This window comes from Mustela putorius, unplaced genomic scaffold (genome assembly GCF_011764305.1).
Source record: "Mustela putorius furo isolate JIRA1106 unplaced genomic scaffold, ASM1176430v1.1 tig00000224_pilon_pilon_pilon, whole genome shotgun sequence".
Taxonomy (NCBI): Eukaryota; Metazoa; Chordata; class Mammalia; order Carnivora; family Mustelidae; genus Mustela; species Mustela putorius.
In genome coordinates, this window is record NW_025421321.1 from 30239243 (window position 1) to 30264929 (window position 25687).

Genomic DNA, 25687 nt, shown 5'->3' on the forward strand with positions numbered 1-25687 from the left:
TATACTATATTGAAAACACAAATACAAAATACAAAAACAAATACAAAATATTTATACTATACTCAGCTTAAGTTTAACTTAGTTTATCTTATTTAGGTTCTTTTATATATGATACAGTTTAAGAACATTTAACTAATTTGAAGACACAGCAGTTACCAGTATGTTCCCAGAAAAAATGAAGAGTATTATTACTTTGTTTCTATTGGGTATTTAATCAAGAGTGTCTGTGTTCGTGTGCTGAAAAAGCAAGACTGACTGATTAAAAAAAAAAATTCTTGTGAGGTAAAAATCTTCAAACCTAATACGAAAGCCACACTTATTTAAAAAAAAAGAAAAAAAAGGCCAGTGATGGTACATTACATGCTATGAATCCACCAACACCTACTCAGTAAAGAATATACAAAACTAACCCTGACTACTACATAAAAAAATTTAAAATTCTTATTTACCTGTTATTTCCTAAATTTTCAAGGCAACCTTCAATGAATCTCATTCGAATCTGTCTATCCGTAAACCAACATACTAAGGAACAGAGAAGTTTCTCTGCTTCATTTATTAATCCTTCAGAAAGATTAACCTACAAAAAAATGTATACATATAAAGTTACTGTTTATCCTGATTGCATTTTGCTGAAATTTTGTCATCTTTTTGCTCTATTATGTAACTTACTGCATCATCATCTTGGACTATATCCCACAACAAAGTGTTCCCTTTCTTGCAAACGTTATCCAAATTAATGTCTGTCACAGCATTACTGTTGAACTGATGTTTATGAACTGCAGGTCCTGAAAGGGCAAAATATAACACATTCTAGAGGAATACAATAGGCAGAAATTGTGAATACAGCATTCATAACATCAACAAATCCTAAGTATAAAAACAATACGAGGTTAACACAACAGTTGCTTTGTCAATGGCATAGTGTTATTTCAGTCTGATTAAACTAAAGTTAAGGAAAGAGCTTTCCTCTCATGGTCTCTTCACTATTTCTAAAAGTATAATTATTTTTTGCATGTCAAGAGACAGCATATAAATGCTTGAAACCCAAATGAAGCATAAAGATAATTTTCCTGAAATAACTCTATAGCCAAGGAACGTTCTTCTAAATTATATAGTATTTTATATCTCTATATTAAAAAAAAATTTACTGGAGATTATTTACCCATAACAATCGAAGATTCTAATATAATAATTCAGACTCCAAGCACCAGGTTAAATAAATTCTCATTAGCTTTCCTAAGCAAAAATGCTAGTCTTTTTAAACAACCATTAAATTTCCCTACTGAATGGTACATATACATTGATTTCACTAAAATAAGAATTGTGCAACCATCACCATAAGGTTTAAAACATTTCACCACCCTAAAACATTCTCTCATACCTAATTACAATTAATTCCTATCCCACTCCTCAGCCCTAATCCATTTCCAACCCCATAAATTAGCATTTTCTAGAAATTTTATGTAAACGAAATCATACAATATATGTACAGTCTTATGTCTGAGTTTGTTAACTTAAGCAAAATATCTGAGGTACATCCATGTGCAAGCACGTATCACTAGTGTGTTTTAATTACAAAATAATATTCTACTATGTGAATATGCTTCATTTCAATATATTCAACAGTTAACCCAGACGTGGGAGTTTCTAGTCTCTGGCTAATATGAATAATGCTGCCATAAATGTCTGCATAACAAGTCTCTGTATGGATACATGCTTTCCTCTCTCTTTGGTAATCTGAAGCTGGTGATTCACAGGGTAAATGTGTGTTTAACATTTCAAGAAATTACCAGACAGGTTTCCAAAATGGTTATGCCATTATATATGCCCACCAATAGTCGATTAGAGTACCAGTTAGTGTTCATCCATATCCCCACATCACATGGGCATGGTCTGCACTTATTTTAGCCATTCTAATAGATGCACAGTAGAATCTCATTAAGGTTTTTAAATTTGCAACTCCCAAGTGACTAATGGTGTTTACCTTCTTTTCAGGTGCTATCAGTCATTTGTATACATTATTTGCTAAATTACTACTGAGTGGCAAAAGTTCTTACATATTCTGAATTCAAGGCCTTTATTAGATAAACAATTTGTAAGTATTTCTCCCAGATTTTGGCTTACCTTACCTTTTGGGGGTTTTGTTTTGGTATTTATTTTTAAATTAATTTTATTAAAATATAAACACATAAGCAAGACATAGAACATTTATAGTACCCCAAAAAGTCTCCTGTGACCTTTTATAATCATTTCCCATAACCAAAGCTTCAGTAATCATTAAGCAGATTTCAACCATTATAAATTACTTTTGAACATTCCAAAACTACATATAAGTGATATACAGTATGTACTACTCCTTTTTAGCTTTATTTGCTTAGAAGGTTTTTTTTTTATATTCACCCACTGTGCTGTATGTATTAGTAGTTCTTTCCTTTTTACTGATGAGTAGTAGTATATTATGTGAATATACTATAATTTGCTAATCTACCAGTTAATCTCAGTTGAGGTTCTTATGAGTACAATAGGTATGAACATTCAATGTACAAATCTTTTTATTTATATATGCTTTCATTTCTTAGGTAAATACTGAGAATAGGAATTGCTGGGTCATATGGAGGGATACAAGTTCAACTTTACAAGAAACTGGTAAAATAGTTCTCCAAATTGGCTATATTATTTCATACTCCTCAACAGCAAAGGAGAGTTCTAGTTGCTCTACATCTTTAGTACCATTTAAGATGATTAGTTTCTAATTTTACACTTTCGAGTAGGTGTGTAGTAGTATTTTACTGTGGCATTAATTTGCATTTCCCAGGTAACTAGAGATGCTAAGCATCATTTTTATGTATTTGCTAACCATTTTCTGGTATCTTCTTTTAACTATACAAAATTCTATTTGTCCATTTTTATTTAAATATTTTATTTATTTGAAAAAAGGAGAGGGACGCCTGGGTGGCTCAGTTGGTTAAGCAGCTGCCTTCGGCTCAGGTCATGATCCCAGCGTCCTGGGATCGAGTCCCACATCCGGCTCCTTGCTCAGCAGGGAGCCTGCTTCTCCCTCTGCCTCTGCCTACCACTCTGTCTGTCTGTGCTTGCTCTCTCCCTCTCTCTCTCTGATAAATAAATAAAATCTTTAAAAAAAAAATGTTTAAAAAAAAAAAACGGAAAAAAAAAGAAAAAAGGAGAGTGAGCACACGCAGGAGTGGGGAGAGGAACAGGGAAAGAATCTTAAAGCAGATTCCACAGAGCCCAACATGGGGCTTGATCTCATAAGCCTGAGATCATGACCTGAGTGAAACCAAGTCAGACACTCAACTGACTAACCCCCCAGCCACCTCCCGCCCATTTTTAAAGTGAATTATTTTACTCTGTTGAAACAGTTCTTTGCAGTATTAAATACACGGCAATACTACGTAGACTTGGAGAGCATTAATATTATTATGTAATAATTTTGCTCAATTTCTAACTTCATATACTAAAATATACACATAATACTAAATAACAGTAAAAAAACAATAAAAACAGAATGGTGAAAATTTAGTAAATATAATATAAAATTCAAATGACCTCAATCTTAACCTATTCATTTCTCAAAAAAACCACAGTAACAATTTAAAAAAAAAAGGCAAGGTGCCCTTACCTATATTATGCACAAGTAACATTTGAAATTAGTAAATTGCTGCCAAAGTCCACAAGTTGTATCTCCAAATTTGATCATGGTGCTTTGCATAAACCTAACCCATCAGGTTTACTTAGTCTGTAATGTCCTGACACCCCAAAACCCAATTCCTAAGCTAGCTAGTGCTTATAGTACCTTAAAAAAACCTTTAAAAAGTATGAGGTCGGACCTTTATTTTAATTATTTTAATGTATACACCACTTTTTTTTTTTTTTTTGTAAGTATACTGACACACAACGATCTATGAGTTTCAGGAAGCTAGACCTTTAAATTGCTAATTTTAAAACTGTATTTCCCTCTTAATTTGTCTCCCTCTCCTCCTCCTCCTCCTATTATTAACTCTTCTAACCTCCATTCTTCCAAGTATGATCATATCCTATTACTTTTTTTAGGTTGATGTGAAGTGCTTAGAACGATCATTTTTTTAAACATCTCCATCAATTCAGATGGAACACCTTGCCCTTTAGCAGTTACCTCTCCTCTTATTTTCCCCCGACCCTCCCTAGCCACATGCAATGACTAATCCACTTTCTATTCTCCACAAATCTGACCATGCTAGACATTTTTACATAAATGGACTCATACAACGCATGACCTTGTGTAATCTCAATTTAGCTCTTAAAATTTCTAAATACACTTAATACAGCCATTTATTTTCTAAATCACAGTTATAATTTTACATATATTATTATATATTCCCTTTCCTAGCTAAATATCTCTTGATGGAAATGCAACCTTTATACTCCTGATGGAAGTATTCATAATAATTTCATTCCCTAGGAATAAAAACTAACCATATGAAAGTTCTCTGGCAAAAATATTTAAGTATCATAACACTAAATGTTGAGTTCTTTTAAGAATATAAATTGTTCCTCTGTTTTAAAGCAAGTAATATATTTTACTTACTACAGAATCTTACCTTGACTAAGATGTTCATGGTAAATAGATGCTAAATTGGGAAGATGTTGTTGGAGATGAGATGTTAGCTCTGCATGTGAATTAATCTGAACTAGTTCCTCTTCACACCCAGATTCTTCACCATCAAAATCAGCCATATTTTTTTCTGATTTTGCACTGACCTGGGAGCTACTGCAACTGACATCATCTGCACTTAACATATCATCAACCATATGCCTATAACACAGAGGAGAGGACCAAGGTAAGCACACTTTGGGAATCACAAAAATTCTCAAACTATTCAGGCACAAGTTACATCACAGTCAAGAACAAATCTACATTTGTTTTGTAACTATATGGAATATTGTGAGCTTTATGAAAACTAAAAGTCCACACTTGTAAGAACTGTATATTATACAGTATACCCACATATTGGCTGACCCATCAACACACTTCCCTAAAACAAACTCAAAGAGAAACTTTAGAAAACATCAGTAAACTCACCATTACATAATTACTTCATCAACTCAAATCACAATGTAAAAGCTTAAAATTTATTTATATTTATTCATACAACTATAGGATTGAATGAGATTACTAACAGGAAAATACTTCAATGTAAGGCTGCAATCTGAATGTGGTTATTAACCAGGAGAATTTTATACAATACAAACACCTGTTAAAACAGTAAACTACTATTGGGGCACCTGGTTCGCTCAGTGGTTAAGCATCTGCCTTCGGCTCAGGACATGATTCCCGGGTCCTGGAATCAAGGCCTGCATTAGGCTCCCTGCTCAACAGAGAGCCTGCTTCTCCCTCTCCCTCTACTGCTCCCCCTGCTTGTGCGTAAGCACTAAGCCTCGCCTTCCCCCACACCCCCCCTGCCCCAGATTTCTTTAAGGGAGCACACATGTGTGCAAGCAGAAGGCTGGGCAGAGCAGGGGGGACAGAGAGAATCTCCAGCAGACTCCCCACTGAGCCCAAAGCCCAACACCAGGCTTGATCCTCACAACTCTGAAATCATAACCCAAGCTCAAGTCAAGAGTTGGATGCCCAACTCACTGAGCCACCCAGGCACCTCAGCACTCACTTATGAAACATACCATACCGGGCACTTTAATTAAGGATGGCAAACAAAAAAGATGAAAAATAACATTGAAGGAGAAAAGGTCAGGATTAATTTAGAGATTCACAAGTGGTACCATACACAGAGAATATGAATAGTGTTAAAATGGAAAAATTAAATCATTCCAGGTCTCGTGAAGTAGGGAACTGCTGTGGATATGAAAACTTAACTGCAATGTGCCAAAATGAATACATTTCACCTCAGTTTTACAAACTAATTGCTAATCTTCCTTATGAGTTGTCCTGGGGAAAACTTTGCATTTTGTTTATGTATAATATCAGACTATAAACCACTGATTCTCAATCATAGGTGATTCTGGTCCCCAGGGGGGAACACTGGAAAACATTTTTAAGAGATATTTTTGGTTATTACAACTTGGGAGATGCTACTGGCATCTAGAGAGAGAGAGAGAGAGAGAGAGAGAGAGACTAGAGATGATGCTAAACTCCTACAATTCATTCACACTGTTGTAAATTCAAAACACAGAATTATCTGACCCAAAATGTCAATTTTGGATTGAGAGACAGCATCTAACTCACATGGGTTAGTAATAAGAAATAATGGCAAAGAAAATAAGTAGTAATATATACATTGCTAGTCTATTTTCTATTTCATACACACAAACACACGCACGCACACATATATGTAGTTCTTCCAAACAAGCATACTAATTTCTGAAAAGCCTGGCAAATCATCAGGTCTAAAAAAACTCATCCTGATAAACAACATACTTAATTTTATCATCATCAGTTCAAATATTACTACTTATAATGACTATAGTAGCTAACATTTATTGAGCTCTCATTATGTGCCAATCACATTAACCCATAAAACATTTACACTGAAGCCCAAAAGGTAAGTACTATTGTTCCTATTTTATAGATGAAAAAAATGACAGAAAATTAAGTACTCTGCCCAATATCTTTAATACCTAGTAGCAGAATCACTTACTTTTAATTACAAGTATATTTCACATACAATCAAAAAGCTTTATGCTGAGGCTTTGTCCTTACTAATACCCTAAAATTAGGATGTATGTAAAATTTCCCTTTTTATTATCATACTTTAATGGAAGCTTCCGCAAGCAATCTTTTATCTGCTTTATCTGCTTTTAGGAGTTTTACATGTAGCTAAAGATCTAGATCTATGTTGTCCAATATGATAGCCACTAGCCACATGTGGTCATTGCACACACAGAAAAGTAGCTGGTCTAAACAGAGATGCAAAAGTAAAACATACACAAAATACTGACACCTTATTACAAAAGAAAAATATCTTTGTTTTTACACTGATTACATGTGGAGAGATTTTAGAAATTACTGATTTAAATAAAATTTATAATGAAAATTAATGTCACCTATTCCATTTTGCTTTTTAAAATGTGCTCAGAAGCAAATTAACAATTGTATGCTTGTAGCATGCATTTGAATTTACATTATACTCCTATCAACACTAATCTAGAATATATTACAATTGAATGAATATAAGCAGTAACTGCTTCCCTAAAGGAAATAAGCTCTTTTTCGGCCGGGGCGGGGTTGGTATTTTTAAGGTAATCACTACATGGGGCTTGAACTCACAACGCTGAGATCAAGAGTCACATGCTTTACCAACTGAGCCAGCCAAGCGCTCCACTATAATCTATTTTTTGAGGAAACTTACCCATCATGGTGGTGATGATGGTGGTGGTGGTGGTGGTGATGCTGTGGACCAATAAACTGCCGACAATTAAATAATTCATTCCCAATAGTCTCCCCAAGAAAGTCCCCAGTGCGTGTAATACAAGATTCCTGAGATGCTTGTGCTATATGAGCAGCATTCATTTCCCCTGAAATATCATGTTCTGGGTCTTCAGAGTGTGAACAGGCATCTAGCATTCGTATACGATTATCTACTGAAGGCATTGATTCAGTGTTAAAAACCAGGTCCTTTCCTGTTCCATTGCTTGTCCCACTTCTTTCTGATGGGCCTTGGGAATCCCCTAAACAAATGCCTGTTTGACTTTCTAACTTTCTGTTCCGAAGATCTGTACCACAACTGCTTTTAGGAGGATTATGACCATGATCATCGTCTTCATCTTCTTCTTTAAGGGCTTCAATATCTGCAATGTCTTCTGACTGTACCTCACTGCCAGGGCTCCCAGCTGACTGGCTTGCATGGCTAGAATTCACCTCATTGCTAGATCCATCACTATGCCCACTACTGCTACCAGGACCACTGCTTCCATCTTCACCACTGTTGGCAGTTTCATCAGAACTTCCCTGCATGGATTCCTGTATTGAGAAAAAAAGCAGATTTAAATAAATTTTTAAACTAGCAAGAAAAAAGTAACTGGCATTAGCACACTGTACTTTTTAAAAGGCTGCCACAATCTTGACATATTCCTTTAAACAATATAAAAAGAATTAAAAACACAAACACAAATTTAAATAATCTCAATAATAACTATTTACAGGAAAGGCCTGAACATGAATCATGTTTATATTCCCAGTTCAAAGGATATTCATGGCAGAAACCTCAAACTCCAAAAATCTTGTTAAAGTGGAGGAAAACTGTTTTCATACCTCTGTGTCTGAAAGTCGTTGTTGCACATGTTTCGTTCTATTAATAAGTTGCTCATCCATTTCAATGTCACTGCCTCCACTCTGATGGGTATCACTGTTATCACTGCTTTGAGGACTAGCTGCAGGTGACCCTATATTAAATAGATTTTTTTGTTTTTACTCCTAATTTGTATTAACATATATTTAGTATAATGACATAATCCTTTGATTCTTTTATTTACAAAAGCTTTACTCTAAATAGCCAAAAATATCATCTGGAAATCATTAACATTCGCCAATTATTTCTAAAGAGGATAAACATGACCTCAATTGAAAGTAAGATCGAAAACCAGTTAAGGGTTTATATCTGCTCAAGAAAAATTTCATGGCTTTGAAACAAATATATAAAATTAACTCTAGATGATCATGAAATCTAAACTACACGTCATCTTGCCATGCATTTCTAAGGCTCAACTTACAAGGTGATGGAGCTGCTCTTCTGAGCTCTTCTTCCTCTGAAGGAAAATGAAAAAAGAGGAGGGTTTTTCTAAGTGACTGAGCTTCTTTGGAATGGATTATCAATTGCTCTTATTATTACTGCATTATCAATAAGGTACAGGCAGAGAAACCTGAAATAATTGACGTCCCTAACACCTATAGTAATAGTTGTGGGTGTCTGGCTAGAAAATCCTAAGAAAAGCCTAGTATATGATGCCAGGAGACAAAAAATGGGGCAAAGTTGGTAAGGTTTTCGAAAGCCCTATGAAGTTACACATATAAAACCACACATAAAACACCTAAAGTGATAGACAACTTTTGAATTAGGAAACATACAGAGATATTGCACCATCATATTCTGCTCTCAAAATTATTTCTAAAACAAAGCATGTTGTTTATTTTCTAACCAAAAGTTCCAAAGCTGTTATGAAATAGTTGCCTACCCCCTGCCCAAGGGAAAAACACTAATGAAATTCTAATAACTACTGCAACTTCATTACTATTCTTTACTTGAAAGGTAAACCAGAAAATTAGCTAACCCCAATTTATTAACCCTTTCACAAATACTATAGCTCCCATCTCAAATTTATTTTGAAGTTAATACTGAACAGAAACTACTTCAAATTAGAATGATAAAGTTTAAAAAACTGACTTAAAAAAAAAATACATTACAGTTTACTAACCTTTCTTATTTCCAATGGGAAGATTAGTATTTAATAAAGATGCAAAAGAACTCTGTTTAGACAGCTGAGCCTTAGCTGCTAGTGCATTATTCCATAATGCTTTAATTAACATCGATGCCAAGTATAATGTCTTGAAAAAAAAAAAAAGAGGTTGAAATTAACATTTCATAACAAATTTAATATCCTTTTGCCTAAATGAAATGCTAGTAATAACCTACAAATTAAGTTACCTGAATGGCAAATAAATTTCACTTAAAAAAACAAAAAAAACAAAACAAAAAAAAAACCTGACATCATGGTTTGAACATCTTACCTGCTCAGTATGAACACTTGGCTCAAGAGCTGAGACCAAATTAAGGAGATGTCTAAGCGGTACTGGATCCAAATTCTTGATGAGTGAAGGAAATAAGTCATGTATATACCGACTACAATGTTTCAACTAGAAAATAAAAGTAGAGACAATAATCAAAAACAATTACATTACATAAATAAATAACCTGATGCCAAAAGTTCTACAGTTAAAAAGAAAGTAGCTGAAACAGTAATTTATTTTTTAATATGTTGGGAAAATGCTAATTACCAACTGTCATAAATGGCAGTACATTAAGATGTAAAAGTAAAATTCCATTTAAGCATAACTTAAAAAAAAAAAAAGCATAACTTTATCTTATTCAAACAACCACAAGATTACTTTTCCAACCACAAGAGGGAAGCCCACAATAAAAACAGTTTCTGGAATCCAAGTATAAAGAAGATTCCAATTAAATTTATATATCATTAAAGTAAAAACAAGTTAAATAGTATATTAAAACATAAGCAGTTACAAATAAAATAAATTCCAATTATAAGAGAAAACCAAAGCATTATTTTAACAGTACATTTCTCATATTAATGGTTATGAAGTATCCACATAACATGTTCATTTTACTAAGGTACGCAATAGTAACTCCCTTAAAATAAAGGTCTACATGGTAATAAACCTAGAAACAGTCTCCTTTCTTATACTAATTAGAGTAACAAATATGAGGGAAAGTAAAACATTTACAAAGATGTGACTATTAAATATTACAACGAGATGTAAATGTCTTTTGTAGTCATGAAGCTACAAACCATGAAATCAAGATACAATAAACAAATAGTTTAGTAATTACCAAACTGAGGCTTCCAAAAGTAAAAACCTGAGGTATCCAACTTCTCTCCTATACATAAAAACTCGTAACAGAAAATGTACATTTTTCTATTCTAAAACAATGACTTCTGTATTTTTTAGGCATAAATCATATGAAATCTCTTCTGCTATATCCCCTATTAGGGTAAATATGCACAACTGAAATTTGAAACAGAAGATGAAATAAAAGTAATAAAATAACTTTGAAGAAATTCTTCCATGTTCAGTGACTTTTTATAAACTATTTACATCATTTGAGATAAAGGAAATTCTCAATTACAATTTATTGTTTTTATAAGTCTTAACTAAGAATATTAGTTTTAATACAGCACTGATTAACATCACAGATTATACTAACAGTTTATACCTTTGCTTTTTGCAAACAGGTAACTATTAAACTCTTCCTAATTAGAATGTAACAAATACACAATATGGAATAAATTTCTGACTTGCTATCACATCGATCAATAGAATATTCATAACAGATTGAATTTTCATAATCAAATACCTTACTGTTTTTAAGTGACAAAACCCTTAAGAGATAATTATGTAATCCTGTAGTCCTATAAAAATATAAAGCTCTTTTAGAGTTGTACAGCATGAAAGCAAATTCAGAAAATAAAAAATTAAAAATTTTTAAAATTATAGCACTTCAGGGGCATCTGGGTGGCAGATGGGGGGGATGGGTTAAATAGTTGATGGGGATTAAGGACAGTGCTTGTGATGAGCACCAGGTAGTGTATGGAAATGTTAAATCACTAAATTGTACACCTGAAACTAATATTACACTGTATGTTAACTAACTGGGTTTTAAATTACAACTTGAAAAAAATAATAATCTTGTCCTCCTAATAAATGTGTCCAAAATTTCTCCATTCCAACTGCAGACTGCTACCTTTGATTGATAAGAAGACAGAGTCAGGCTGCCATTATTTCAACCCAATTAAAACATACACACAGGGGCGCCTGGGTGGCTCAGTGGGTTAAGCCGCTGCCTTCGGCTCAGGTCATGATCTCGGGGTCCTGGGATCGAGTCCCACATCGGGCTCTCTGCTCAGCAGGGAGCCTGCTTCCTCCTCTCTCTCTGCCTGCCTCTCTGCCTACTTGTAATCTCTCTCTGTCAAATAAATAAATAAAATCTTTAAAAAAAAAAAAAAAAAAAAAAAAAAAAAAAAAAAAACATACACACAAACAAGGTATAAGAAGAAACAGTAAAGTGTGGCCCACTTAAATGAAAAATAAATCAACGGATATATACCTAAGAAAGTCCATTTATCAGGCTCTCTCAACAATCATAAAACAGTTATCTTAAAGATGCTCCAAGACTTAGGGGCGCCTGGGTGGCTCAGTGGGTTAAAGCCTCTGCTTTCAGCTCAGGTCATGATCCCAGAGTCCTAGGATCAAGCCCCACATCAGGCTCTCTGCTCAGCAGGTAGCTTGCTTCCTCCTCTCTGCCTGCCTCTCCACCTACTTGTGATCTTTTAAAGATTTTATAAATAAATAAAATCTTTTAAAAAATGATGTAAGACTTAAAGGAAGAAAAGGACAAACATATGAAAACAGTGCCTGACCAAAATGAGACAATCATCAAAAAACAAATTCTAAAAAGGAGCTATAAGAAATCAGAAGCTGAGAAGTAAAAGAACTGGAATGAAAATACACTAGGTAAGGCTCAACAGCATATCTGAGTAAGCAGAAGAAAAGAGCAAACTTGAAATTATGGAAACTGAAATTACTGAGTTTAAGGAACAGGAAAGAAACAATAAAGAAAAGCAAATGGGGTGCCTGGGTGGCTCAGTGGGTGAAAGCCTCTGCCTTCGGCTCAGGTCATGATCCCAGGGTCCCAGGATTGAGCCCCACATTGGGCTCTCTGCTCAGCCGGGAGCCTGCTTCCTCCTTTCTCTCTGCCTGCCTCTCTACCTATTTGTGATCTCTGTCAAATAAATAAATAAAATCTTAAAATAAAATAAAATAAAGTAAAAAAAATAAAATAAAATAAAAAGAAAGAAAGAAAGAAAAGAAAATGGATTCTAAGGGACTTGTGGGAACCATCAAACCTACCAAACACACTCATAGGAATCCCAGAAGAGAAAGGTAGGTATACAAAGTAAAGATGAAGAAAAAATGGTTGAAAACTTTCAACTTTGGAATACATGAATCTACAAATCCAAGTAGGATAAACTCAAGGAGCCCTAGAACCAAACTTATTATAATCAAACCTTTAACAGCCAAAGACGGTAAAATAATCCTGAAAACAGAGATAAGCAACCCACAAGGGATCTTTAGAAATTGTAATAAAAAACCTTGGGATCCTGGGATTGAGACCCACACTGGGCTCCTTGCTCAGTGGGGAGCCTGCTGCTCCCTGTGCTTGTGCTCTCAGTGAAAAATAAATAAATAAAATCTTTTAAAAACAAAAACCTTGGGAACCAGAGGAAATATGATGATCTACTCAAAGACTGAAAGAAAAAAACTTTCCATTGAAAATTTTGTAACAGGAAAAACACTCCCTATGAGGAAGGAATTAATACATTCCCAGATAAATAAAAGCTAAAGGAATTCACTACGACTAGACCTGCCCTGCCAGAAATGCTAAAGGAAGTCCTTCAGAATGAAATGAAAAGAAGCGAGACAGTGACTAAAGACCTCTGATAAATACATAGACAATTAAAAGCTAGCATCGTTTTCATTTCTAACTCCACCTTTTATCTGCTATATGATTTCACAAAGGCAAAAGAATTATTATTTTTTTTAAGTTTTTTTTTTTTTTTGGACAGAGACAGACATAGCAAGAGAGGGAACACAAGCAGGGGGAGTGGGAGAGGGCGAAGCAGGCCTCCCACTGAGCAGAGAGGTTGGCTCAATTCCAGGACCATCAGGACCTGAGCTGAAGGTGAACGCTTAAAGACTGAGCCAACCAGGCACCCCAAGAATTATTAATCTACATAACTGGGCACACAATATATTAAGCTGAAATCTGTTGTATGAATAACAAAAATGAGAAGGAGCTATACAGGAGTATAATTTTTGCATACTATTTAAGTTGACAAATTTAAATTAGATAGTAAGTCTTGAGATGTTAAATGTAATTTCTGTATTAAGCACAAATTATCTATAGAATATACGGAAAAAAGAAATGAGAAAGGAAATCCAAACTACAAACAAAAATAAAAGGCCATAATAGAAATGACGGACAACACTGTAAGACACATACAAAAGAAATAGGAAAATGGCAGAAGTAAATCACTCTTTGAGGAATTACTTTAAATATAAATATTTTAGGAGTACCTGGGTGGCTCAGTCGGTTAGGCATTCAATCTTGATGTTGTCTCAGGTCATGATCTCAGGGTTGTGAGATCAAGCCCCACATCAAGCTATGTGCTTAATACAGAATCTGCTTGTCCCTCTCGCTCTGCCTCTCCCCCCAATTCATGCATGCACAGTCTTTCTGAAAACAAAATTTTATACACACACACACACACGGCTTAAACTCTGCAATCAAAGACAGATTGGTAGAAAGAATTTTAAAAACATGATACAACTCTATGTGCTCTACAAGAGACTCAAAGTATATCCAAAACACAACAAACAGGCTAAAAGTTAAAGGATTAAAAAAATATTCTGTGCAAATAATAAGCAAAAGAGAGCTGGGCTCACTATACTAAATTCAAGTAAGGTAGACTTTAAAATTTTAAAAGTCTACTAGAAAAAGAGAGACTTATCACATTACCTAATAAACCCATTTCTGAGTATATAACCAAAAGAATTAAAAGCAGGATTTCAGGGGTCCCTGGGTGACTCAGTGGGTTAAGCCTCTGCCTTTGGCTCAGGTCATTATCTCATGGTCCTGGGATAGAGCCCCATATTGGGCTCTCTGCTCAGCAGGGAGCCTGCTTCCCCACCTCTCTCTGCTTGCCTCTCTGCCTACTTGTGATCTCTGTCAAATAAATAATTAAAATCTTAAAAAAAAAAAAGGCAGGATTTCAGGGGTGCCTGGCAGGTTCAGTCCGAAGAGGATACAACTACTAATCTTAGGTTGTGAATTCAAGCCCCACAGGAGGTATAGAAATTGCATACATATAGACATAAATTAAGTAAATAAAAGTGTAGTTTCAAAGAGATACTTGCAATACCTATATTCATTGGACCATTATTCACAACAGTCAAAGATGAAAGCAAAGTAAATGTCCATTGACAAATGACTGTGGCATATATATACTACTATATTCAACCTTTCAAGAGTGGAAATCCTGTCACACGCTACAAAATAGATGAACCATGTGGACATTATGCTGAGTGAGATTAAGCCAGTCACAGCAGGACAAATACTATAGGATTCCACGAATGAGAAATATATAGAATAGTCAAAACAATACAAAAAGCAGAATGGTGGCCATCAGTAGCTCTGAGTAAGGGGAACAGGGGAATTGTTGTCGTTGTTAAATAACTTACGTTTTTTTGTTTTCTTTGCTTAATTTTTAAGTAAACTCTATGCCCAACGTGGCGCTCAAACTCATAACCCCAAGATCAAGAGTCACATGCTTTGCCAGCCAGGTGCCCTTCTATTATCCAAGTAGTACAGTTTTGGAAGATGAGAAAGCTTTAGAGATCTGTTATACAACAATATGGTTCTAGTCATTATTAGAACTTAAAAATGGTTTAGAGGGTAAAACTAATGTGGTTTCCTTTTACAGTTAAGTCTTTTTTTAAAAAAAGATTAACAGAGTGATATAATTATTAACAAAATATTCCATACAACAAGGAGATATAACAATTATAAACACACTTTATAACTCAAAGCTTAGGGTGCCTGGGTGGCTCAGTGGGTTAAAGCCTCTGCCTTCGGCTCAGGTCATGATCCCAGGGTCCTGGGACTGAGCCCCATGTCAGGCTCTCTGCTCAGCAGGGAGCCTGCTTCCCTTCCTCTCTCTGCCTGCCTCTCTGCCTACTTGTGATCTCTGTCAATTAAATAAATATAATCTTAAAAAAAAAAAATAAACCAAAGCTCAAAGAACAGATCAGAGCACTGACACATAAATAAAATACAGATTAGAAAAATAATTGAGAAAATTAACAAAACCAATAGCTGGTTCTTCTAAAAGATAAACATTTAGCTAGCCTGAAAGAAAGAGTGCAAAAACATAAATAAGAAATGCAAGTGAGATATTACTATCAAACTTACAGATTAAAAAAAAAAATTAACAGAATGCTACAAACAACAGTACACCAAAAAAATCAGGTAACCTAGAAGATAGGGACAAATTCTTTTCAAACTAACTACATTGACTCAAGAAGGAAAGGTCAACAGACCTATAATAAGAGATTGAATCGGTAATCAAAAACCTCTCAACAAAGTACTAAAATGCATGGCTTACCTGGGGAATTCTAACAAATTTTTTAATAAAAAAATTAACACCAATCCTTCTCAAATCCTCCCCAAAAAACTGAACAGAAGTAAATACTTCTTAACTCATTCTATGAGGCCCAAGTCTTCATAAGAACAGAAAATTACGGGGCACCTGGGTAGCTCAGTGGGTTAATTAAGCCTCTGCCTTCGGCCCAGGTCATGATCTCAGGGTCCTGAGATCAAGCCCTGCATCGGGCTCTTTGATCGGCAGGGAGCCTGCTTCTGCCTCTCTCTCTCTGCCTGCCTCTCTGCCTACCTGTGATCTCTCTCTCTGTGTCAAATAAATAAATAAAATCTTAAAAAAATAAAAAAAGAATAGAAAATTACTAAGCAGTATCTTATAAATGACAAAGAGTTCTCCAGCAACTATTAGCAAATCAAATCCAAGATCATACCAAAAGGATTATTCACTATGACCAAGTAAGACTTATCCCAGGAATGCAAGTGTGGTTCAAAAGGAGAATTACTCTAAAATGTATTAATCAATGGAAAAAAGCCACATGGGCATCTTAATTGATGCAGAAAAACAATGTGACAAAATCCAAAACCCTTTCGTAATAGAAGCTCTTGGAACACTAAGAATAGAGGGTAAACTCCTTAACGTGATAAAGGATATTTATGGAAAACCCACAGCTAACAACATACCCAATGATAAATAACTGATTTCCCCCTAGGATGAGGAACAAGATAAGAATGTTCATATTTATCATTGTTATTCAACACTATGCTGAAATTCTAACCATAGTTATTGGACTCCACCCCCTCACAAAACATTTAATGGACCCAAATTAAAAATGATGTAAAACTGCTCAAAAATGACACAATCCTATAAAGAGAAAAAGCTATATATAAAAAGCTAGTAGAGCTAAAAATCAAGTAGACAGTGTAAGAGTATAGATCAACAAAATTCAGGTATGTTTCCATATATCCACAATTAATTACCTGACAAGGAATTTTAGATAGCTATTCCATTTACAATAGCATACGAAGAATAAAATACAGTAAGAATAATAAAGAATAAGAATAAAATACAACTTGAACAACACAGAGGTTTGAAGCACAGATCTCCTGTGCAGTCAAAAAACTGGATATAACCCTGACTTCCAAAAACATAACTAACACAGCCTACTGCTGACTGTTAAGAATATAAATATATATATATATTTATATAAATGTAAAGAATATAAATCATATAAAATCATATAAACAAAGAATATAAATCAATAATCTAAAGCAGAATACCTATAACATAAAGTTAACACAAATTTTTTGTTTATATATAATATATACCATACTCTTATAATAAAGGAAATGTTAAGAAAATTGTTGAGAAAATATACTTACAGTACTATACTATACTTCTAAAAAAAAATCTGTATGTATGTGGACCTAGGGAGTTCAAACCTGTGTTATTCAAGAATTAACTGTACTTAAAAATTAATCTAACAAGAGTGAGGGGTGCCTGAGTGGCTCAGTTGGTTAAGCATCTGACTACCACTCGAGGCATGATCCTCAGGATTAAGCCCTATGTTGGGCTCCATGCTCAGCAAGGAGTCTGCCTCTCTCCCTCTCCCTTTGTTCCTACCCCCACTCATATTCTCTTTCTCTCAAATAAATAAAATCTTAAAAAAAAAAAAAAAAGGATGTGAAATACTTGTATACTGAAAACTACAAAACACTGCTCAAGGAAATTAAGGGTTCAAAAAATGGGAAGACATCCATGTTCATGGATAGGAAGACTTAACATGGTTAATATGTTAATACTACCCCAAAGAGATCTATAGATTCAATACAATCCCTTCAAAATTCTAAGGGCCTTTCTGGAAAATGGAGAATGAAAAAGCCAATCCTCAAATTCATAGGGACTTGCAAGGAGTTCTAAAAGCCAAAACAATCTTCAAAAAGAAAGCTGTGAAGCCTGCAAGAAAACAAGAGTAATTAGAATGTAGAAATGAAAACACTAGGGGTTAAAAAAAAAAAAAAAAAACAAACCACACACAAAACCAAAAACACTAGGGGTGCCTGTTGGGTTGTGTTATCAAAGGAGCAAGACTGATACAAAGTGAAGGTCAAGCAAATCTTTATTTCGCGCAGGCATCGAGAATCAAACCAACTGGTTGGGCCCGTCTCTTATGGAGAGAGCAACCACTCCCAGCCTCACAGACTAGCTTTTATAGAGCAAAGGCCAGGTGGTTGAGCCTGGCCACATACAGGTGGCCAATGAGATTGTAACACACAGAGAAAGTTGCATAGTCATATTAGGTCACATGCTGGTGGCCAATTGAATTACAATTTACCCTTATAGTAGCTGTTCTGAACTAGCCTATCACTCTGGTCAGAATTGGCACCCAAAAGGCGGGGTTTACATTCTTTGGTGGTTAGGGAGATAATATGTGTGCTTTACTGATTGGATGTCTCCACTTGGCCTAACTCATCCTTGCATTTGTGCTCTATTATCTCCACCTGACCTGACCCGTCCGTGTGTGTGTGTGTGTGTGTGTGTGTGTGTGTGTGTAGCGGGGGGTCAATTTAAGTTTTACTATACAAACAACAAAATGGCTGTTTAACCGAGATGGAGTCACTCTGGCTAAGTAGGCCCTTACAGTGCTTACGTGGTTTGATCAGTTGAGCATCTGACTCTTGGTTTCAGCTCTGGTCATGAGTGCATGGGTTGTGGGACTGAGCTGCTTTGAGATTCTCTCCCTCTGTCCCTCTCACACTCTTTCTCTTTCTCAAATAAAAAAATAGGAAGGAAGGAAGGAAGGAAGGAAGGAAGGAAGGAAAGAAAATAAGAAAGAAAGGAATGAATACACTAAATGCGGTATATATAAGCCATGGACTATTTGTCCATAAAAAGAAAATTTTTATATAGGTGGTAACAGGGATAACCTCCAAAAGCACTGTGTCTAACAAGTCAGACAAATATTTTATGATTCTACTTAACTGAAATACCCAGAAGAGACATATTCATACAGACAGAATGTAGAACAGAGGAAACCAAGAGCTTGTAGGAGGGAAAAATTAACAGTTATTGTTTAATGAGTATAGAGTTTTTGTTGCACATAGTGTCAAAGTTTTTGATACAGACTTTGGAGACATATACACTACACTAAATGTATTTATGGCATTGAACTGTATAGTTACTAATGGTTAAAATGGTAAATTTTATGTTAACATATATTTATATCACAATAAAAGAATTAATGAAGAAAATAAGAGAAAAAGTAAATATAAGTGCTAAAAGGCATCATCCCAATCTTCAAACTACTAATCATGTCTACTACAAAGTTTTGAGGGGAAATAAGAGTGGCTTTAGTATCCATCATTCAAACACTTCAAATACAAAGAAAACAGATACATCAAGTATATAGTAACCCATAATAGAACATTCACAAATTTCTCTTTAGGAAAACAAAAGCTACTCAATGAAATCCACATGAATAAATATCCATTAATTCTGGAATGAGAGAAACAGAAATGAGGAAAAAGGACTGGTGGTGAGTTATGACCTAAATACAAAATTAGCACTAAACAACTGTGTAGAAATTACGGTTGTAGTGTAGAATTTAAAACATATAATTTGATAAAATACAAATACAGTAAAAACAGGGAAGCAGAAAATGAGAAAAGATAAATAATGAGAATTCCCTCATCTTCTACAGAAGAGAATCAATCACTGTATTTTAGAATGAAAAGAAACAAACCCACAAAGAAAATGAAAATTAGGAATAGATACTAGATTTCAACAAACCTCTGAAAGACTAAAATGAAAGGAATGCATTTTAAAACGTACAAGTGGAGAAGGATGTAGCTCAGAGTACTTTGTGAGTGAGCTGCAGAGGAGTAAGTCAACCTTCGCACTGTAACTAGGGAAGATACCAGACTCAGAGACCTAGATCTGATGGACAGCAGGAGATATGGAAATAAAAACAAAGGTTTTCCCTGGATACTCTTAATAATTGTATTTGTCAGCCATCAGTCAGGAAAACAGGAACACCCAACTTATTTATTCTACCCAGCCGCCAGGGCTCTCCCTTGGGTAAAAAATACATAAAACCATAGCTTTTAACCACAGATACTGGTATCCCTTTTCACTCTCTTTTAGAAGTCGCACAGGCAGAAAGCCTAGTAGTGACTTTTTAATGAGAAAAGTACAAGTTGTTTTACCATTACTACCCTAGAAAATGTTTCCAAACAGGAGTCCCACTTGAGAGACCTCTAATAAAAAAATATTTCACAACAGTCAACAATACCCAGGCCACTTACCTTGTCATCTTTCTTAAATATGAATGGATCACAAAGGCATACATGAAGACACCCAACAACACATAAAAAGAACACAGCTCATGTTAAGAACTCTTAAGGCAGGAAGCAAAGAATTCAAATCTCTAAGATGTAACAAAGAAGGGTATTACAGTGCCCAGATTCTAACTCAAGCAGTCATAACTTCACATACTAGTAGTATGCAATGTCTTGCAATGTCTCACAAAGCAGTAATCTAAATGTGTATACAAGTATACATGCAGAAGCTAATAAGCATTAGAGTGTAGGTCAGTGCTTCTAAAATTAGTCAACACTAATCCTTTTAAGAATCTGACAATTATGTGTATAAAGCACATCTGAATCAGATGACATTCAAATCCTACTAAATCCTAAAGAATCTGACTTTTGCCATTGATACAAAGATCGACCCCAAATAACTTAGCTCCTTATTAAGATAAAATTATTTTATCATGGGTGCCTGGGTGGCTCAGTGGGTTAAGCCTCTGCTTTCAGCTCAGCTCATGATCTCAGGGTCCTGGGATTGAGACCCGCATCGGGGTCTCTGCTCACAGCAGGGAGCCTGCTTCCCCCACTCTCTCTGCCTGTCTCTCTGCTGGTCTCTCTGCCTACTTGTGATCTGTCAAATAAATAAATAAAATCTTAAAAAAATATATTATATCAGTAACTTACATGCATTTACACAAGCATCCTTCAAATCTGAAGCATTTAACAATATAATCCAGTATAGTGCAAGGATTCTGAAGGGATTTTTTGATGTCCTATGACTAAAACATTTTACAGTGAAAGGGTGTGTAGAGGCAAATATAAAGGTAACCAAGTCAAACTGGAATAGGTAAATTTCAATGGTGGAAAGTCACTTAAATGTCGAAATATTTACCTTAACTTTATATACTAGTCTCTGTATTTACTGAAAAACTAATAAATGTAAAAGTTTCAAAATTTACATAAACATAGACAATGAAAAGGAAGTCTTCCATCTATCCTAGATCGTATACCCACAAATAAACCTATTAAAATTTCTTGTGTATTTTTCAAAATAGCTCCACGCATTCATAAGCACAAACTGCATGTATATATGTTATACACATACATGTGCATCCTCTTTTTATAACAGTTTAAATACATGTTGCAATACTGCATCAATAAAAGATCAATTTTAGATCAATAAAAGATCTATTACCTATGCAATGCTTAGTAAAACTCTTTCTTACATACTGTTCCACATGAACATAAAACAGCACCTTCGGTCCTTCTCATGGCTACAAAGGATAAATGAATTTCCCAAAATTTATTGAAGTAGTCTTACAGTGACATTCCTTTTCTGCTAGCAAGGTCAATGCTGTAGTGAACATCTTTATGTACATGTATTTACAGAATAAATTACCAAAAAAAGAACTGCTGTATTTCTTCCCAAATGTTACTGCACACTCTGGTCAATATAATGCATTACTAAACATAATGGGAATTATCCAATAAATGAAAATGCTATTACATTATTTGAACTTACATTTAATTACAAAGATCAGCATTTTTCAAATATTTACGAATAATTTTTCTATCAATTTCAAATCCATTTGTCATCTCCTTGGATTCCAATACAAGAATTCTGATACAATGAAAAGAGCAGCAAACAATGCAATTACCATGAGGAAACTGTGTGTGTATGTGTATATATTGTGCATATGGATGTATGTATCTCAGATGAGCGAACTGACGTCAAAAAGTTACTCCACATCGGAGGAAAAAAGACTAAGGTAAGACTGTAAGAAACTAAGCAACCCTGATGCTTTGAAATTAATTTTATTTGGTGCTCAAATTTTTTTTATTAACACATAATGTATTATTTGCCCCAGGGGTACAGGTCTGTGCATCATCAGGCTTACCCATTTCACAGCACTCACCATAACACATACCCTCCTCAATATCCATCACCCAGCCCCCATATCCCCACCCCCCATCCCTCAGTTTGTTTTGTGAGATTAAGAATCTCTTATGGTTTCATTTTTTACATTTTGAGTTTTTTTTTTTTAAATTTGAGTACTGGGGGTTAGGGAAGGAAAAAATTTGAGAAACAAGACAGAGGATCATAGGGAAGGGAGGGAAAAATGAAACAAGACGAAACCAGAGAGGGAGACAAACCATAAGAGAAAAAATGAAAAAATGAAAATGTAAAAATTCCCGATTATTCTAAATTTGTAGTAGATTCAGAAGTGGTAAGTAACAAACCACAGAAAGACCCAATTAAATTAACCCTTAAAATATACTTATTTTATATAGTTAATCTTTTATAGATAGTTTAAGTTTTTGCAAACTGTCTCACAGATTATGCCACAATTTTTAATTATTCCCTTACTAAATTGCTTCAAATTCTTGCTAGGGCAAAATGCTAAAACCTTTAACAGGCCATACTAGAAGTTATCAATTTGATAAAGTTTCAATAAAGAATTCTCTACTATTTCTAGCTATTCTGTAATGATACATTTATCATTATTCTCCTAGGACTATTGTCCTAGTCTTGCTCTGAACAAAATAAAAACTTTAAATCTACTAAAATGTGTAAACTTTTTAAAAAATTTCCTTTTGTTCTGAAACAGAAAGTGCCTCTTTAACTTACTCAAATGACAGTGATGTATAAATATATAATATTAAATACGGAAAGTAAAAAAAGTATTGAAAAATCACCACAACCAATCTTAAGACATAAGGTCTCGGGACACACAATCACTTTTTTTTTAAAGATTTTATTTATTTATTTGACAGAGAGAGTGAGAGAGCACAAGAGCAAGGGGAATGTTGGGGAGAAAGGTATAAAAGCAGACCTGGGGATCATGACCTGAGCGGAAGGAAGATGCCTAACCAGCTGAGCGACTCAGGCGCCCCAAGACACAAAATCATTATCAAAAATTTGAAACTGGGGCACCTGGGTGTCTCAGTGGGTTAAAGCCTCTGCCTTCAGCTCAGGTCATGATCCCAGGTCCTGAGATGGAGCCCCACATCAGGTTCTCTGCTCAGCAAGGGGCCTGCTTCCTCCTCTTTCTGCCTGCCTCTCTGCCTACTGTGATCTGTGTCTGTCAAATAAATAAATAAAATCTTAAAAAAAAAATTTGAAACTGTTCGTATAAAAAGTTTATGAATATATGCAGTAATCAACCATAATGGAAGGAAGAGAAATATAATAGAGTAAGTATAATGGGAGAAATGCCTATTATTATAGCAATAATAACTTAAGTTCCTAAGAATAAGCCTAATATAAAATAAAACATGTACAAGGAACTTTAAAATTTTGAAAGATACAAAAGAAACAGTGTTAAGCTTTGGATAGAAAGACTTCAAATTCATCATTATGACAATTAAAATTACAATATTTTAAAAGACTAAGTCAATGCTAAAATTTACATTAAAAGAAATGAAGAAAAAATTTCTTAAAAAGATTTTATTTGTCAGAGAGAGCAAGAGAGCACTAGAAGAGCTGCAGTCAGAGCAGAGAGAGAAGCAGCTCCCCGCTGAGTGGGGAGCTCAATGCAGAACTCAATCCCCGGACTCTGGGATCATGACCTGAGCTGAAGGCAGATGTTTAACTGACTGAGACACCCAGGCATTTCCAGAGAAATTCTTTAAAAATCTTTTTTATTTTAAAAAATATGTAAAAATATATTTTTAAAAAGAGCCAGCCCTGTCAGATAGGAATACTCAAAAAAAAAAAAAAAAAAAAAGTAAAGACATAAGTTAAACCGACGATCAGCAAATGTTTTCTTGAAGGACCAGACAGTCAATTATTTCAGGATTTAAAGTGGTAAGTATTATATAGGTAAGTACTATACTCTGCCACTGTAGTATGGAAGTAGCCACAAGCAATACGCCAAAGAAAGTACAAGGTTATGTTGCAAAAAATATTTACAAAATGAAGTGGCCGACCCAAAAGCCTTGTTTACCAAGCCAAAAGTTTACCAATCCCTGGTATACAGATCATGACAGTCTAAAGACTCCAGAAACTGACCTAGTCAAAATAAACTGGTATCTCATTTCAATAAGGAAAAGAAGAATTACTGAACAAGTGGAATGGGGACAACTACATTAACAAAAAATGAGGTAAAAAGTTAGATAAACGACACCTTGAACCAAGCGTAATTCCAAATGGCTCAAAGACTAAAATACAGGGGCACCTGGGTGGCTCAGTCAGTTAAGCATCTGCCTTTGGCTCAGGTCATGCATGATCCCAGAGTCCTAGAATGGAATCCCATGTCGGGCTCTCTGCTCAGAGGGGAGATTACTGTTCCTTCACCCTCTGCCCATCTTCACCATCGTGACCCCTGCTCACACTTTCTCTCTCTCTCTCAAATAAAATCTTTTAAAAAAAATAAAACTAAAATATAAAATTTGAAACAGAAAGGAACTAAAGGAGAACTTTTTTAGAACTTTGGAGTGGAAAAGGGGTGTCTGGGTGGCTCAGTCAGTTAAGCAGCTGTTTTCTGCTCAGGTCATGTGGAATCAAGCTCCAGGTCAGGCTCCCTGCTTAGTGGAGAGCCTGCTTCTCCCTGTCCCTCTGCCTCTGCCTGTCGCTCTGCTACTTGGTTCTCTGTCAAATAAATAAAAACCTTAAAAACAAACAAATACACAAACAAAAAAAAAAAAACCCTTTGGAGTAGAAAAGATATTGCACACCTTAAGACGAAATCCACAGGACATAAAAATAATTCAACCACAAGTCTGAAACCACAAACTTGAAACCGAACACCAAAAACCACCTTAAACAAACGACAACATCAAAGCAGAAAATAGTCCTAATTCTTAACACAGACACAAGTCCAATTTCACTGATATATAAAGGTCTCCTACAAAATGAACAAGTAAAATCTCTGATAAATGACAAAGAATATCTAGTAAAGGAAACAAGAATGGCTCTTAAACACAAGATTTGCAATGGGATTCACATAAACAGAATGCAAATTTAAAATACACATTTCAACCATCAGTTTAGCAAATATCAAGAAGTGTAAGGACACAACGTACTAAGGAAGATGAGGGAAAATAGGCATTATCACACCATTAGGAACCCCCAGTAAACCAAACAGATGCTTTAACCTAACAATTCTCCTTCAAAGACAAATCTTTTGCACATGGATGAAATGAACATATTAGAACTTACTTTAGCACAGAAAAGATTTGTAACAGAAAAGATTGGGGAAAAAAATAATGCCTATGAATAGGAATTGGGTTAATTAAATTATCATACAAGCAAGTACTGAAACACTATGCCCTCTTTAAAAAATTGGTGTTTCAGATACTGATATGCAGTAATCTTGACAATAAATAAAGTGAAAAAAAAAAAAACAACCCAAGTCCATTTACTATGCAACATTTGTAATAAAGACGATAAATAAAGTGGGAAAAAAAAGCAACCC

The 25687-nt window shown here is 34.8% G+C and overlaps 1 protein-coding gene across 4 annotated transcripts in view; it reads right to left on the reverse strand.

The window, feature by feature from the left end:
• Positions 1–25687, reverse strand: part of USP34 (ubiquitin specific peptidase 34) — a 247719-nt gene that overhangs the window by 128588 nt on the left and 93444 nt on the right. For 3 of the 4 annotated variants that reach the window (XM_045077883.1, XM_045077882.1, XM_045077884.1), the window contains 8 exons: positions 9740–9865; positions 9427–9556; positions 8725–8760; positions 8267–8397; positions 7365–7975; positions 4599–4813; positions 670–785; positions 450–577 (listed from right to left, as the gene is read on the reverse strand). In XM_045077883.1, coding sequence (XP_044933818.1) covers positions 450–577; positions 670–785; positions 4599–4813; positions 7365–7975; positions 8267–8397; positions 8725–8760; positions 9427–9556; positions 9740–9865 — 1493 coding nt within the window. The remainder of the gene's footprint in view (positions 1–449; positions 578–669; positions 786–4598; positions 4814–7364; positions 7976–8266; positions 8398–8724; positions 8761–9426; positions 9557–9739; positions 9866–25687) is intronic. The other variant, XM_045077881.1, reaches the window with a different exon arrangement.